The following is a 17,996-nucleotide window of genomic DNA, read 5'->3' on the forward strand; positions in this document are numbered from 1 at the left end:
TGCAGGCGGCGTAGCATGTTGCGTTTTTTGTTTAACTAATTAATTGTCCGTGAGAGTAAATACTCTGACAGAAAAGACAAAGGGAGACAGGAATAATGTACATTGTGCCACAACTTAAAGACACAATAGAGATTTTTTGTCACCCAAACCTGGCTGTAAATACTGCTAAAGTGGTGCTAGCCCGCAGCTAGCTTTGCCCGTTAGCTTCTTCTTTGTGATTCTATTAGTGTGTATTGGGCCTCTGACCCAGTGCAGGGAGAGTTGCAAGCGGGGTTTTCTGGACAGAGACAACAGGGGGAGATGAAAGACCTCAATCATCCTATCAACACTTGTACCACCCCCAGAGGGACTACGAAAAGGACTTATTAAAGACGCATTATGCAACCTTTTGTGTGAAAAGTTGATATTTGTGCGTATTTGACCATGTGCCACACCCAGTGGCTGTATGACTGGTCAGCATGGCGCCTTTACTCTCCGTAACAATGGTCCCTATGATGCCCCTGGATCAATTGTTTTGTAAGTGTGAGGGTCCATCCTTTGTGAAAACCTTCCAAACAATTGATTCTGGAGCGTCCTAGAGACCGCTGTGATGGAAAGTAAAGGCACCATGCTGACCACTCACACAGCCGCTGGGTCACTACATGGTCAAATATGCACAAATGTCAACTTTATTTTTCACATAAAAGTTGCATAATGCACCTTTAAGGTTAACAAGTTACTTAGTTCTTCTTTAAGCTTGGTTGTTGTAAATCATAAGATGTCTCTACACTGATATCTTGAGTCAACATACTGTGCACAAACACAAAATAAAAAATCTTGTTAATTTTATGGCATGCATGACATGGCATGTGGAAAATAATTTGAACATTTTTTAATTCAGTCTAGTCCCTTTAAAGAACAGAACACAAACTAGCTGAGCAGTAATGTTGAGTTCATGAACACCGTCATGAAATCACCACTTCTAATCTTCTCATCTCTAATACACAAATAATTTCAAGTTAATTTTGAATGGATGAAGGCCCTAATTTGGATGTTGTGATGCATGTTCACGTTCTAGTGCATCTAATAGCTCTGCATGGACCAATTAACCAGTCTACAGACTATTTAAGCCCCGATTAGTCACAGCCGAGCTTTTAATTTGACATGCATGCTCTACACAGGCCAAACGGCTGATCAAGCGGAGCAGGTGAATCCCATGTCGGTTATGGCCAATAAGCGGCACAGCAGCATCAATGAACGCCTGCCTCAGTGATCCTCAAACATAGTACAACCTCTGAAAATCATTCAGTAAAATAGACAGGCTTAATCACGAAGACAACAGCAACAAAACTGTACTGTACCAATTATAAAAATCCAGCAAACACTCCAGCAAACTAAGACTTTACCAAGGCAAAAACAGCTCAAGCAGAATTGAATCAGCAAGATCTAATCGAGGAACTGAGAAGAAGAAGCCTGGACTCAATCAAAAGCAAACCACAAGTGATTTCAATCTAACATGGGCCTAAAAACTACTCTTAAAAGAGCAAAAAGCAGCTCTAACTGAGAACTGGACTAGGGCCTGAAATTAACCCGATCTACATCAATAATTACATCATGACAAGCCACAATAAAGATGGGGTCTCCAACTTGCAGCTTCGGAGTAATCGAAAGGGCTTCAAACTCATACAATGTTTGTACAAGATCTCATTTTCGTATAGGTGCAAACACAAAGGTTTTGTCAAAGCTCACAAGGGTCAAACATATCTACGGAATAAAACTAATCAATATGCTAAAGTTCCACAAGTTCCAGCAATCTCGTTTCCTACCTTATCAGGATTCTGTTCGATCCAGGTCTTGACTGTGTTCAGGGCTATGTCGGCGGCGGGCTCATTGGGAAAACCTGGCAAAGAAACACGTATAAAAAAAATCAGTGTCAATAACAGGAGGATGCAACATGCACAGAGAAGATAAAGCACACAAGCAAACCCATATCTCCACAGGTAAGAGCGTTATCTACTAAATCAATGGAAAGCAGCTGTCTGCCGGAACCAGCTGTCTGATAAATACGGAGAGATTTGTGGTGCCAGATGCACAAAGATGGAAAACATTTCAGTAAATACAAAGAGCACATAGAACAAGCACATCTGTAGCAGAGAGACTCATTACCATCTCCTGAGCTGCTGCTGTGGTTCACAGGTCACAACTTTTACACAGGTGATAATAGACTCTAGTGGGAGGAGGTTGTGGAAAGTCACGACAGCAGTGATGGCTGATATACATTCATTTTTATCAAATTCAGCATTCATTATTACAGTTCTCTGGCTTTTTATTATACATAAAAAGGTTGTATGTTCCCATTTTTAAAGCCATATTTAAAACATTCCACTCTGTAAAAATACATATATATATAATATATATTATATATATAATATATAGAAATATGTAATGGCACTAAAAAGATGATATATTGTCTTCTTGAGGTAAACAATTATGCACATTCTAAATGAGACTAATTAGTGCAACTGTCTTTTACTTATAGGATAACGGATTACGGATAATCTGCCAACAGGTTCAAAGACAGAATATTATTGTTGATAAAATTTCCAAGCCAATGATCGTGATCACAAACTCATAACTCATTATTTCAGTCTATGAAATGTACCTCTTATTTTTGTCTTTTGTTTGTTGTTGTTTGTATTTTTCTTTGAAGTTCAACAATTTCATTTGCAGTTTATTGCTTCCTTTCTGCTGAATCCAGATTCACAGCAGAGCTGCGCAATCACACTGATTATAATCAATGAGGAAAAACACAAACTACGGAGCAGCTTCAGTGCTCGCAGGTGCCCTGTCACTCAACATAACAGACATCTGAAAATTCATGCAAATGCACTTGGAGCACCTTGCACTCTTTCAAGTGTCAAACGTGTTAAACAATTGATTTATTGTTAGTTTCTTTGTTTCCCAAAGATCATTCCAGAGCCAGCCTAGTTGAAAAGAGCGTTTGCTCATGTCCTGTAGCTTTGTCCTTGTGCAAGACACTTAATGTTCAATGTCACTGTCTATGAAAGTGTGTGTGTGGGTTCTTTGATGTAAAGTGTTTAGAGAGTTTGAGAAGGGTGACACAGCACTTCACCAGATCAATAGTTTAATGTGGTGCTATAAAGTTGAATAGAACGCCACTCTTTTTGTAAGATTGGCATAGCTTACAAGAGTAGTGCCAACTCAGGGGCTTTAACACAGAGTTACCACGACGTATTGATCTCCAGAGCACAGATTGCACTTGTATTAATTTTTAATAAGGCCAGCATAAGGAGAACTCTGCTGATCTCGAGATCATTTGCTGCCACTGTAGAGAAGTTCCCAGGCCTGACACTTAGAGTGAGCTATTGACTTAAAAAGCCCTTGGGGTCGGCCCTGCCTTTGCGCCAGTACAGTATATGTGCCATTACCAAAAGCGCTGACAATCTGCTCCCTGTCAGAGTGTAGTGTTTCAGTTGTCTTCATTTAAGAGTAATTATAGTTGAGTGTGGTCTTTTAACCCTTCGCAAAACTTGAGTATTCCACTTACTTACAAAACTTAAAACGCCCCCTCTTCTCAGAGTCCAGACCAGTCATGCTATTTACTGGGAACCGAATCTTTGGGTTCTGTTCATTTCAAAGAGTTGTTCAACGACTGTCTCATTTTTATATCGATTGATTTTAAGAAGCCAGCCCGATGAATCACATTCTCTGAAAACTAACCACCGCGGCAGAAGTTTTAATTAAAATTGTCCAACCTTATAGTGGGACTATTTTTACTTTTAAATACTTATGTGAAAAATAAACACAGATATCATAGTTCAGAAAGTTTAAACATTGGGTTTTAACGAATGAGGCCATCGTTTTTCCATACTGAGATATGTTCTTACCTGAGCTTAGACGAGTTGATGTGTACCTGTCTGGTCTTTACGCGTGTGCTCAGTCACGCAAAACGACCAAAGATGTTGTTAGCATTTAACCTATCCTCCTCTCCTCTATGGGGCCAAACAGGGTGAAGTTAGCGACCAAGCTAGTAGAGGCTAAATGCTAACATCTTTGGTCCTTTTGCCTGACTGAGCGCACACACAAAGACCAGACAGTTACGCATCAACTCGTCTAAGCTCAGGTAAAAACATATCTCAGTTGTATCTAAGGTCATACTGTATATCAGGCATTCCGGCGTTTCAAAAGATATGATTTGGTCATGACTGTCTCGACTTCAGAATGCCATTTTTCAGACTTCAGGCGAGGTGACAAATACACACTTTAACCACTGCACCTTTTTACCCCTTAGAGAACTGACTTGAAAGTTATCCTTTGTTTGTATCATAACCTGTGACCCCATAAGGCACTAGAGGACAGAGTTCATAACCTCAATTTCAACTCCCATCAGCTCACACTGTATACGCGTCATACCACCAATGCAAGTTGTTGGTCAAAGCAAACATTTCCTTTTTTTTCCCCCTTTTCTTTGGGTCACTGCCACTGCTCAAACGCTCTGAGACCTATCAAACAGGCTTACAAGCGCCGCGCAGCCACCTCTCACCCTCGCGTTGGATGTAAAAGGGGAAATATGAAAAGAAAAAAAAAAAAAAGCACAGAGAGACGTAGCCAAATTATTTCATCACACAATCGGGCCGCGCTGTCAAAGCCTCCCCGACTGAAAATGTGCTAAATCAACAGGCTCCTCCATCAAGATGTGTCTCCGCTTTCATCCTAGCGCTACCTGCAGCTTTCAGAGAGCATTTGATGTCTCTGTCTCATGTTTAACTTCTCCTCCTGCCTGGTGTCTGACAGGAGAGGTAAAGTAAGTCAGGAGTGGCTGGAGCACTGCTGAGCCCTCCCTGAGCTGCTCTCAAGAGTCGTGGGTGAAGCTCGCGGTGTGAGATGAATACGGCGCCGCGCTGTGACAGCCGAGTCGAGCTTTGTACCCTCTGCCTAAGTTTGGTAGTGTGTCAAAAGAAAGTGGGTTCCCCAAACTAGGGAGCAGGAACTGTGGTGGTAAGGAGGGTTCTGCCAGAGGTTTTTTTTTGCAGTCAAAATGTATTTATAAAGCACAGGGAAAAAAAACTAAAAAAAGTTGATTTGCTTAAAAAGCAAATAAATGACGATACAATAAAATAAAAGCTGTATTAACCTCTTCCCTGAACTGATCAATTTGTCACGATGTCGCCGTGTTTTTGTCACATTTTTGGCATGTTTTGGTCTTTTTTTGTTCATCTATTTGTCGGTTTATGCTGCTTTTTTGCTGTGTTTTTGTCACTTTTTGTGTCACTTTTTATGTCTTGTTTTCATCACATTTTTTGACGGGTTTTTGGTGTGTTTCTGTTGTGTTTTTTTTAAATGTGTTTTTAACATGTTTTTGTTTCTTGGGGGTGTTTTTGTGTGTTTTTGTGTGTTTTTGTCATGTTTTTGACGTGTTTTTTGTTGTGTTTTTTGTGTGTTTTTGTCAAGTTTTTGTCGTGTTTTTGTCATGTTTTGTCGTGTTTTTGACGTGTTTTTGACATGTTTTTGTCAAATTTTTGTCAAATTTTTGTCGTGTTTTGGTCTCTTTGTTGGTCATTTGTCGGTTTATGCTGCTTTTTCATTGCTTTTTTGCTGTGTTTTTGTTGTGATTTTGTCACTTTTTTGTCACTGTTTTCTTCACGTTACGTCATGTTTTTATGTTGTGTTTTTGTCACATTTTTGTCGTGTTTTCATCACGTTTTTGTCATGTTTTTATGTCGTGTCTTTGTCATATTTTTGACGTGTTTTTGTCATGTTTTCGTCACATTTTTGTCGCTTTTTTGACGTGTTTTTGATGTGTTTTTGACGTGTTTTTGACGTGTTTTTGACATGTTTTTGACATGTTTTGTTGTGTTTTTGTCACTTTGTTGTTGCGATTTCATCCTCCTTTTCGTCTCTATTTTGATGCTTATAGATTTGGTTTATGCCAAACTAGAGAAAATGTGCCCAGTTGAGGTGGGGGTTAACAGGTTAAGTTCTTATACTGATAGTCCGTTTTAGCCTAGGCTTAGCCAAAGTAAAAAACCCTCCAGCTCCTCTCGCAGTGAAGGAGCGGCGGCTCTACTCCGTGCTCCCCCAGGGTAACTGAACTCATTTCACACACTTGTATCTGCATCTTGTTCTTTCCGTCATGAACCAGATCTCATGACTGCAGGTGAGAACATGGATAATAAACAAAACATAGAAGGTGAAATGCTAATTATGCCTGTGCAATTGAATTCAGACACCTCTAACACGTGTCAAAATTCGCCTCTACATGAACTCGGTTAGATGCATTCAGTCTGAACGTACCAAGATTCTTGTTTACAGCTTCCTGCCCTTCAAATAGCTGCTCCCAAGAGCTGCAGCCTCCCCAACGCAATCTGGGATGCCAAGCCTCTCCGTTGGTCAGCCCAAACCTCCACCGAACGCATTTAACCTTTACCGTTCTCACTTAAGACTTTCCGAAGGTTTATTTTATGAAGCATCCACACATTTGCAGGTGCACCAACACTCCTACTCGCACTTCAGCTAACACGGGCCAACAGATGTGCGGCTGCCGAGAAAGCTGACACAAAAAAGGCTCGACGGAGACGGGGCCAGCTGTTTCAGAGGAGCCGACACGTGGGAGAGGTGTCACAGAGGTATGCATAAGCAAATGGTAATTACAAGTTTTTTTTGCTGTTGCTTGAATTTATAGAAGGAGAGACAAATTTGAGGGGGTGATATAGAATGAAAGATTAAGATGAAACAGGAAATGAAACAAAAGTCACTGGGCTGGAAAAATATTTTATCTTGTCTGTTTTCAAATGTTACTTTTCTTTTGCCTTCCTAAAGTTGCAAAAAAAAGCTACCTGCCAGCCTTGAATCATTTTGCGGTTGTTTATTTGGCAGAGGCTGCACAACTCACTTGTGATACACTTTGCTGAAATCCCTGTCCTTTTGACTGTATTGACTGTTTTCAGTAATTAGAGGGCATCAGCATACAATCCGCCCAAAGCAGGTAATCTATGCATTTTCTTTTACATTTTTAAATGACCCCTCAGAAAGTCTTAAAGGAATAGGCCATCGTTTTTACATACTGAGATATGTTCTTACCTAACCTTAGTCGAGTTAATATATACCCGTCTGGTCTTTCTCCGTGCGCTCTGTCACGCAAACGGAGCACATACGCAGCCTCTCCACATGTCATATAGCTCCAAAAAAGCTCACGATAGAAGCTACCAAGCTCTTCCACGTGTTCCCTATTTAAATAAAGTTATGTGAAGTGTTTTCATGCGAAGTATATTTACACAGAAATGTAGCATGTCGATTTTATAAGCAGATAAAAAGGGGTACTATATTGTGAGGCGTAATGATACAGGAGCACAACGTCCGCGCAGTAACTCCTAAAGACTTCCCCCGCTCACTTCCGTCAATAGAAGCTGCGTGACTTGTAGAGAGCTCGCAGAGAACAGTTGAAGCGTCGATAACTTGTGAACAATGCCTTTTACGTGCATCGTGCCGGGCTGTGATAACAAGCAGAAAGTATATAGTGTAGTAATGTTTCACAGATTTCCAACTCACCCCGGACAACGACACAGGACTCAGGACCTCGACCATGAGGTAGGAATGCGCGAGCACTTTCCGAAAATATATTTTCTGCTTGTTGTAAAAGGCTCTGTTCAAGTCACGCAGCTTCTATTGACGGAAGTGAGCGGGGGAAGTCTTTAGGAGTTACTGCGCGGACGTTTTGCTCCTCGTATCATTACGCCTCACAATATAGTACCCTTTTTATCTGCTTATAAAATCGACATGTTACATTTCTGTGTAAATATACTTCGCATGAAAACACTTCACGTAACTTTATTTAAATAGGGAACACGTGGAAGAGCTTGGTAGCTTCTATCGTGAGCTTTTTTGGAGCTATATGACATGTGGGAGAGGCTGCGTATGTGCTCCGTTTGCGTGACAGAGCGCACAGAGAAAAAACAGACGGGTATATATTAACTCGACTAAGGTTAGGTAAGAACATATCTTAGTATATAAAAACGGTGGCTTATTCCTTTAAGTATAGAATGTGTCCATTTAGTCATAGTATAGTCTTTAACAAAGACTTGTTTAAAGGAGCACTATACAACTTTTTCAGTGGAAAAAAACAACTTAATATTTGTGTATATTTGACCTTGCAGTGACTCAGTGGCTTTATGGGTGCAGCATGGCACCTTTGCTTTCCCTCACAGTGGTCTTTATGACACTCCAGGATCAGTTGTTTTTATGGGTTTGTACCAGAAACTGTCCAGAAACCCAAAAACAATAGATTCTGGAGCATCACAGACGCCAATGTGAGGGAAAGCAAAGGTGCCCTGCTGCACCCTTAAAGCCACTACAAGGTCAAATATACACAAATTATTAAGATGATTAAATTTTCACTTCAAAAGTTGCATAGTGCACTTTTAAAGATCAAATCAAGGCAAGCACTGAGTTAAAGTATCATGCAGTTTGTTTTAGAAAGAAAGTGTAAATCCCTGTCAGATGTCATCATAATTTAGGAATATATTATGCAGCTCTAGCAATTGATTTTACTTTAATTTCGTGGTGTGGTAGAAGAAAAAACAGGGCCAAAGCATTGCAATGATGGATGTAAACAAACTGTGGAAAAAGTCTGACTATAAACTCCACTGAACATCAACAGCCCAAGGTCAACTGCATCACTTCCAGTGCTCATCATCTGTCTCTTTGACAACATCCAGAGTCCTCACCTCTCCTCCCCTCTCCTCCCCTCTCCCCTGTTTCTCACCGTGTCCTGGTCATACATTCCTCCTCTGTGGTACTCTGATAAAACACCTTCAGTCATCACTTCTGTAACCTTGCCTGGGCATACACTACGACGACAATTGATGATGCAAAAGGCTGACGGAGTGAACTTCCAAAAAACAGAGAGCCTCTTCTCCCCCTGTGCACCTCCCCCTAAATCTGGTGTGCTTCGCTGGCCGTGGAGGCCTCATCCTTCAGGGCCAGAGAGGTGGAGAGGCGCTGATATTTCGTCAACTCGAAGAAAACAAAAACTATATAAAAAAGTATGAAGGATAAAACTAGGGCTTAATCACAATCAATTGTCAACAAAATATCCTGTGTTCTTGTTGTAACAAATGTCCAGTTGAATTTATTGAACTTCTGTGTGTTTACCACCCTGGATTACATCAATCTTTGTTGGAAGGCCTGTGATTGTTGTATTAGTTTCTACATTTCTCTCAAATGCCGACACCCTAAACTCTTGGACATGTTGAAGGTGAGACACTGCAGGTACAATTCAAGAAATCCGTGGCAAAAAAAAAACAATGACCAAATAAAAAAAAAGAACCTTTGAACAATCTACAAAATCACACAAAAACTACAATGAATTTATCCTAGAAATGAAACAGCATTTTAAATGTTCCTTGTACTTACTGAAGTTGACTTCGACATACTTTATATTACATGTATTTAGCACACATACAGGTAGAACTCGGAAAATGACAATATCGTTAAAAAGTGCATTCATTTCTGTAATTCAACTTAAAGTGCCAAACTAATATATGCTATAGACTCAGTGAGATATGTGCAGCCTTTATTTGTTATCATTTTGATTATTATGGCTCAGCTTGTAAAAACCCCAAATTAACAATCTCATAAAATTTGAAAATATTTTGAAAATGGACTGTAAAATTCTAACAAATTAAGGCATAACATATGTCACTTTGCATGTAATGAGTGTATCATATAAGTTTCACATTTTAAGTAGAATTATAGAAATAAATGAACTTTTGAACGATATTCTAATTTTCTGAGTTTCATCTGTACGACCTGCTTTGTTTTATGCTTTACATGCTTTACGTACTTTATGTGCTTTATGTGTTGTATAAATTGTTGGCTCAGGGACTGCAGATGGAAATATCTGGTCAAATAGACACACATTTTCTTTCATTTATGCTTCCATGCAACATCAGGCACTGCATGCATTAAAAAAGGGATAAATGGACTATATTTTCAGCGATATAATATCATTTTTTGATTATCTTGATTATTAAGTAAAAACATTTCCTAAGTAACACTAAAATCTAAATAAGAACATGGTATCTGGAGTTGGGGAGCTGGCACGAGGCGCGATGGCGGTGAAGCTGCGCCCCCCGAGGGAGCCGCCGCTGCTTGCTTGGCTCGCCTCGCCTGCGTGGCTGTATGCTGGGAATATGGCCGGCTCAGGGAGATTTGTCTTAGTGAGCTGCACTGATGGGATGTGTGCACGCGGTGCCGCTGATGAGGACTCAGGTGGTGCAGTGTTATTTCTGCTGAAGGCCCCTGTACTTTATCACCAAGTAGAGCGCAGCATCACCCACCCACCAGAGAGAGAGAGAGACAGAGAGAGAGAGAGGACAGAGGTGGGAACAAAGGATGTCTCGCAGCACATGCTTTTGGTATCTCCGGATCTTAGCCAGTGGTTATGTGGTCAGTGTACCAAAAAGTTCATCCGCTCTCCCCCCGAGTTTGCTACCGTTTCACTGCTATTTTTGAACACAGGACTATCAGGACACCAGAACAATAGAATCTCTATCTGGGAAAAAAGCAAAAAAGTTACAGGGTAATTCTGCCTTTTTTGTTTAGACTCACTGGAGAATATTTCTTACCGGTGATTTGAAACATGTGGACAGGTTGATGTTCCAAATCAAATGTGTGATTAAGTTATTTGAGAAAGATGGATTCATTTCCCCAATTATGAAGGTACATTTTTCATCACTGCCCCGTGTCAGATGAGGGAGTTGCTCCGAAAGGGAAGATTTCTCTTGAAACAGAATCCACATTTTTTATTCCTATGATCTCGGGCATGTAGGACCTTTGTTAATAAGAAGAAAAAAAAGTGAACCCTGGAATCTCTGATGCAACGCGCCGACACCAGCCCGGGCCTCTGTTAGGCTAATGCAAAACACCTTTAAGAACACTTGAAGGCGACCCTGGGTGACTTTAAGGATTTTTACACTGAACTGCAGGGCGAGCTCTTTGGATGTTCAACCTCAAAAGGATATGCCTTGATGATGTAAAGCTGTGCAAATTTTTTGTGATGTTTAATAAATTATGTTAACAGCGTCTGAATAAGAGCATGATCTTCTTTCTTTTATTTTTATAATTTTAGGTGATAATATTATTAAAGGCTTTTTAATGATCTACCGACATTTGCAGAGTACATTTCAGGCAAACACGTTGTCCAGTGCCAAACCCGAACTTCTCACTATCTCAAGTCTTCAAATCCTCAAAGTTAACTTTCACAACAAACTGTGTAGCTAAGGGTTTTTTTCCACTGTGCAGACATTACAGCTTCACCTGGCAACACGAGGAAAAGTCAACAACATGTCTGTGCCATGATGCATTCCTATTCTTTGTTTGCAAATAAATGGCCAGGAACACATTCTGCCGACCACACCACTTCTGTTTCCCTCCGAGTGCGCTGGAATCGTGGCCACCACATCTCCAAGTTATTTTTAGGTTTATATTTTAATGTGTTTTTTCCCTCGGACTTGTCCTGGCGCTGGGTCTTGAATTTCGAAATATGGAAATCGGGAACAAATATCCTGTTAATATAAAAAGGTCCAGCCTATGTCGAGCAGAGGTAGGAATTGTATAGTTAGCTGTATTTGGTCATGGTTCCATCTGTACCCAGAGCTGCCTGCCATACTGCTGCCTCTTCCAGCCTGGGGCTATGTGTTTGGTATTTGTACATTCACAGCATGTGTTCCAGTCACTTGCAGTCAACATGGGAAGTGAAAAGAAAAGAAGAAGCTAAATAGAAAACAAAACGTTCTGTTATTCTAAGGGGGAGGGTTTGGGTGTCATGCAAAATACAAGGGCATGTTACAATGTTGTTTCCTCATCAAAACTTTCTCTCATTTGTGTTTTTGAACCTCCATGTTTGGGAAATATTTGGATCTTCCCAGTAATACCTAGATCTGTTTTTTTGTATTGGTGCCTATATAGTGGCTATGTTGAAGGACTGGGCGAGAGGAGAAAAACCATTAGGAGCTTCCACAGCTGAGGGCTGTTGGAGCGGAGGGCACCAGTGCAGTGTGGCGATCTGGAAAGGGGAGAAGGGGTAAGGGACTCGTCACCTCCATCAGAGCCCAGAGAGAGGTGAGCCGGCCCGGGGTGGAGGACACAGCAGCGCCCCGAGGACTCCAGGCTCCGGCGTGTGGGTGTCAAATGGCCCGGACACACTGGGACAAGTCGGGGCTGTGACCATGACCGAGTTTGCAGCCACAGAAGGAGACAGTAGGGAGAGATGAAGGGGAAGGAGGAGTGAAAGGAAGGCTTACGAGGGAGGGAGGGCGAGAGCAGGCTCCGTGGCTTCGACGACCTTCACTGGAACCAGCGCATTTCAGGTGGTGCCGTGGCTTTGGCCTGATTGCTAAAATGAACAACTTTTACTTCTTTGTTCTACATGCTAATAATATCCAGGCATGGCTAAGTTGGCAGAGCGTGTGCCATAAAACGATTACTCAATAAAATGAGAACAATCTAGTTTCCCCCAATATTTGAGGAAATGATTCAGTTCATACAGCACAGCAAAACAGAGGTCAGCATGAGAAAAGAGAGAAAAAAAAGATCTCATGACCGCTTCATTTGACCAATCATGGTCAGAGCACATTTTTACCCACATTTAAAAGCTACTTGAGCAACAAAAATGGGAGTAAATGAATATAAAATACAACAAAAAAGTGTCAAAAATGTGTGATGAAAACGCAACAAAAAAGCAACAGAAAAGTGACAAAGCATGATGAAAATGTGGCAAAAAGTGTGACGAAAAAGTGATGAAAAAATTACAAAAAATGTGGACGAAAACTCAAGAAAAAAGTGACAAAAAGGTGACAAAACAAGATATGAAAAAGTGACAAAAAGTTGACAAAATGGGACGAAAACACCAGAAAAAAGCGAGAATAGAGTGATAAAAAATTATGAAAATGTGACAAATGCAACAAAATTGTTGTAGATGAGTTTTGTAGGTCTTAGCTTTCAAATGAGGCCCATAGGCTGTAAGCTTTTAGATTTGGGTAAAAACTGGAGAACATGCACTTGGTTAAGGCAGTTAACTTTGTTTTGTAAGAGGTTACAAAACAAAGTTAAGAGCAAGTATAGGCTACAGCTTTATCATTATTTGATCTATTTTTTTTTTTGATTGAATGCATTGATTTATTTGTATTAGCATGTTATTTATTTCTTATTTATCTGCAGGAACAGACTTTGGTCAAAAACATTCTCCTCAAGAATGGTCTATTTCTGTTGTACTGCAGGCGTTAAGCATTTTCACACCACATAAAGCCAAGCATGTCCCCATTTACTGCTACAAGTGTCTAACTTTGTCTAAGCTCCCTCTGCTCCCCACTGATACACCACACTGCACCACCAAATACGCAGTCCAGCCAGGCTAAGCCCTCACTTGAAAACCCCTGGATTTTTTTCCCTTTTTTTTTTTCTTTTAAAGGGAAGGGGGTGACTTGCCGAGCTAACAGCAAGCCATAACTGCGGCGCGATAACGTGCCATGGAAGTCTCCCACCTGTAATCCTCAGCAGGGATGAGGGGAGCAGTAGCGGGATGCCGTATAGTGTGTAAAAAAATAAATAAAAAATAAGTGCTAGCAGCTTGAAACCTTTGATCTGGACAGTGCAGGAGAACAGCAGCATGGACACACCAGTGGAGCTGTGGGGATTACCGACATATCTCCCCGCACGAGCTGAAAGTCCAGCGTCAACACTTCTCGATCCGTGACAGAGACAGAGGAGGCAGAGGGGCACAAGAGGGGCACTAAACAGAACGAGATCAGGCACTTGTGTTTAAGGACTGGGCAGCTTTTACTCCTTGGGTTATGGTTTCTGTAGATTTGCTTGGTAAACTGCACTTCCAGGAGTATATTTTTAGCTCTCAACACCATCATCCATAAGAGGTCTTTAACTGTTTATCTGTTATACTTACTTTGCTTACAGCAATATATAGTAATTATTGTCTTTCTGATTTCATACATATCACAACAAACAACAAATCAGACATACCTTTTGACAATAAGCGATTTCACATGTGTCACCTTATATTCCTTTCCTTAAGCGGGAAGATATTTCTGCCCACACTGATGCTGTATGTATATAATAACAGTCTTACAGTAGACACTTAGCTTCTCTATTATTGGCAAATGACATCTGTCCTCAGAGAAGCTGTGCTTGAGGTTCTGATAGGTTCATAAAGACCTGTGTGGGATAGCAGGTGTCAGTTAAATAGGAGATTTAATGCTCACGTAGTTGCTCCACGCTCGGAGCTCGGGGCCTGTGTGGTTTTAAATCGATCTCATGTGATGCGTCCTAAACTGTACGGATCATTACAGAGCGGCGGGAGGATGTTCTTCAAACCACTATTATGTTCACGTTCTAAAAATGTGTTCTTGGTATCTACCGGAACAAAATGTCTGACAGCATGGGCTTTTTTTTCTTTCTTTTTTGCCAAATCAGATTATATTATCAAAACACATAACAACATATGGAGCCAGATTGTATGAAACTCCTTTGCTATTATGTCATTGCCTGGGTACACTTTTCTATTTACTAATCCAAGTCTCCTCATGATAGGTTCAGCCTGGCATGAACTTATTTAACCTCTTAACCCCCACCTGTACCGAGCACATTCCCTCCAGTTTGGCTTTACCCAAATCCCAAAGCTTCTTGAGAAAAGCATCAAAACAGGGACAAAACCGAGACGAAAATGTGACAAAAACACAACCAAGATAGCGATTACAAAGTGACAAAAAAGTGTCAAAAAGGCAACAATAAAGTGACATAAAAATCTAAGAAAAAGTGAAAAAAAAAAAAAAAGGGACAATGCGACGAAAAAGATCAGTTTAGGTCCATTTTGTAGCTTTCAACTCTCTTGTACAGTGATTTTATCTGTGAAAAGTGCATAGAAATAAACTTTACTTACTAACTTGCTTACAAATGAGGCTTTGCACTGGCGTATAGGCTGTATCCTCCAGTAAAGAAGGTTTTAGTTTTGGGTAAAGCCAAACTGGAGAAAATGTGATCGGTGAAGGTGGGGGGTAAGAGGCTCTGGTTCTCTGCATTTGATCCTTCAAGGCTGCTAGAAAACGTGTCCGGGGCGGATAATCTCGGTCATCATAACGTGGAGCATCCCCGATTTTGCCCAATTCAAAAAAAATGAAATCCTTTCCATGAATTGTCATACTTTTTGGGCCACTGCTGCATGTGTGAGAGAGACATATGAGGCAGAGTGTTCGGGAGAGCGCGCGCCACGCAGAACATGACCTGCCTAAGTCGCGGTACTTGGACTCTTGGCACTGATCCTCTGAGACATCCGCGGTTGTCTCCTCTTTGGTTGGAATAATCCATTTTAACCCGAGTCACTCAGCGGTGATGGATGCGCGAACACCAACAACACTTAATAACCTCCATCACGCTGGGTGACCCGGTGCACCGCAGTGGGCACCGGTTTGTTTACGAGGGGTACCTCCGGACACACTATCCGGGCTGAAATTCTGCTGTGGCTAATGGACCGGACTGAGGGATTGGACTGTCAGTGCGCTGTGAGGCCTCATTTTTCTTTGGGAGCGTCTGAGGTAGCCCCCCGCGCACCTCTGCAACCCAACCTCCATTTGTGCCATCATCTGTCAGGGCTGACGGAGTTTCCCCCCAAACAGAGAGGCGTGAGAGAGAGTGTCAATTAGCATTAGCTTTTCTGACAAATCTGTTTTCCTCAGCACAAAGGCGGAGGATAACTTGTTCCTGATTCCTCTCTGTCACGCCGCTGCGAGGAGGGGATTTGTTTTTGTACTACACTTTAAGCCGGGAAATGGGTCAAGTACATTCAGGTATTAATAGATGCATGACAGCGGTGACAATAAAAACAATGGGGCGGGAGACAGCAGTCAATCTAACGTGCAAAAGAAGAGAAGCGGCGCGGCGGTTTAGGCCTGTGAATACTTATGCTGCATTAGAGTTTAACCTCTTAACCCCCACCTGAACCAAGCACATTTTCTCCAGTTAAGCTCTAGCCAAATCTAAAAGCTAAAAAGAAAAGCATCACAATAGCGAGGAAAACGAGGATGAAACCGCAACAAAGAATGTGCCGGAAAAGTGTCCAAAACACTTCAAAAACAAGGTGACAATGTGACAAAAAAAGCTACAATCACTTTTGGAGGTCTTAGCTTTCAAATGAGGCATTACACTGCTGCTCTCCAGTCAAGAAGCCTATATATTTGGGTCATACCGAACTGGAGAATATGTCCTTGGTGAAGGCGGTTAAAGGCCACTCATGTAAACATGTTTGGATGTTCATTTCGTACAATTATTCCCCAAACATGTGATCGATTTAAAAAACTGACTCATGCCCCTATCTGGAAATATGGGCTTCTATCTGTTTGGGGTTTCTTTTAAAGGGACTAGACGGAGTTTAAAAATGTTCAAATCAAGTACTTTCTACCCCCTACTTGCTCCAGCAATGTCCTAATGTGTAGAATAAGCCCAAACCAATTCAACCCAACTGTCGTTAAAATCCTGCACTGTCACTCAAAAAGTTGTTAAAGCAGTACTAAGTAACTTGTTTACCTTAATAAATCCTTTTCGTAGTCTCTCTGGGGGTAATACAAGTGTTAATGGGATGATTGGGGGGTGTTTCATCTCCCCCGGTGTCTCAAAGAAGAATCACAAAGAAGAAAGGGCTAACGGGCAAAGCTAACTGTGGGCTAGCGCCACTTCAACAGTATTTATTTATTTTACCACTAGCGGAGACCCGGCCTTCGGCCGGGCCTCGCTAGTCTCCACATTTGATATTCTGAGATTATGAGTGATTACAAAGAAATGTCCAACCCGTCACACAGTGCAGCTGTAGACCAGTGGTTCCCAACCCATTCCAAAAACTATGGCCACTACAAATGTGTAAAATAATGAATGCTCAAAATAATTTCAAACAAACTGCAATTGGAGTGTTTGATGCACCCGTACTCCTTTCTTATAAACTACAACGACAATATGTTCGCTAAACTCAGGGAATAGAATTCAAGAGACAGTGGAATAATTATGGATAAATATTAGGGGTTCAGCTCTAACGGTTTGGTTCACGGTGCAGGACCCGTGGTTTGGTCCATCACGGTAGTGTGCAATCCAAAAAATAATAAGTTGGTTTTGAAATGAAATAGCCTAATGATCGTTGTTAGACAGTATTCATAACCGTAGAATAGAATGGGCAATGCTTTCAAAGCTGCTTTAGAATAAAATGTACCTCTGGGCTCACAATACGTGAAAGCAAAAATAGAAAACAAATGGTACAGCAGCAAAGTAAAAAAAAAAAAAAAAAAAGTACGCAGTGCAGGCCATGCGCTCGTTAACTGGTAGTTTCAATTTCGCTTTGACTCACACGGAGGATAAATCAGTCGGAGCAGCGCGTTTGATTAGAGGCTCGTGTTTGAGCAGGTTGTGCGTGTACTTTTTTTTCGGAGACAAAGCTTTGGAGACGGATATGGCCAGGATTGGATCTTACGCATACACACTAGAGTGCGGATCGGGCTGATTTTTTCTGTCCGAGCCCGGCCCTCGTCCGACAGAGCAGTGATCAAATCCGAACCGAGCCCGACAGGCATTAAGATATTTGTGTCCGAGTCCGACCGAGCCCGACACATTTAAAATCACAATATTTCCATAAGCCTAATGACACAGTAGGATACGATATTGTTTGTGTGGAAAAAGTCAGATTTTATCCATCAAAAGGCATTCGGAACGTCAACACAGATGAGCGGAGCACGCACGGCCACACGCACGCACGTACGCGGAGCAACAGTTTTACCTGTGCGGTCACTACACGTGTTTCGTTGTCACAGCAGTTCACAACTTCTTAAAAGCATTACTGCGTGCGCACTGCGCAGTGCATAAGCGGGTTTAAATGCCGCATCTTCTATTTATTTATTTATTTATTTAGTTTTTTGACAAATGAACGCTTGCTATGCATGAAATGAAAC

General features: G+C 41.4%; 1 protein-coding gene across 1 annotated transcript in view; it reads right to left on the bottom strand.

Moving 5' to 3' along the window:
• macrod2 (mono-ADP ribosylhydrolase 2) overlaps positions 1–17,996 on the bottom strand; it is a 556,553-nt gene that overhangs the window by 142,045 nt on the left and 396,512 nt on the right. Inside the window, exon 8 of the mRNA XM_079559786.1 lies at positions 1,806–1,879. Within this exon, the coding sequence (XP_079415912.1) occupies positions 1,806–1,879 (74 nt within the window). The remainder of the gene's footprint in view (positions 1–1,805; positions 1,880–17,996) is intronic.

This window comes from Gobius niger (genome assembly GCF_951799975.1).
Source record: "Gobius niger genome assembly, chromosome: 7".
Classification (NCBI taxonomy): Eukaryota; Metazoa; Chordata; class Actinopteri; order Gobiiformes; family Gobiidae; genus Gobius; species Gobius niger.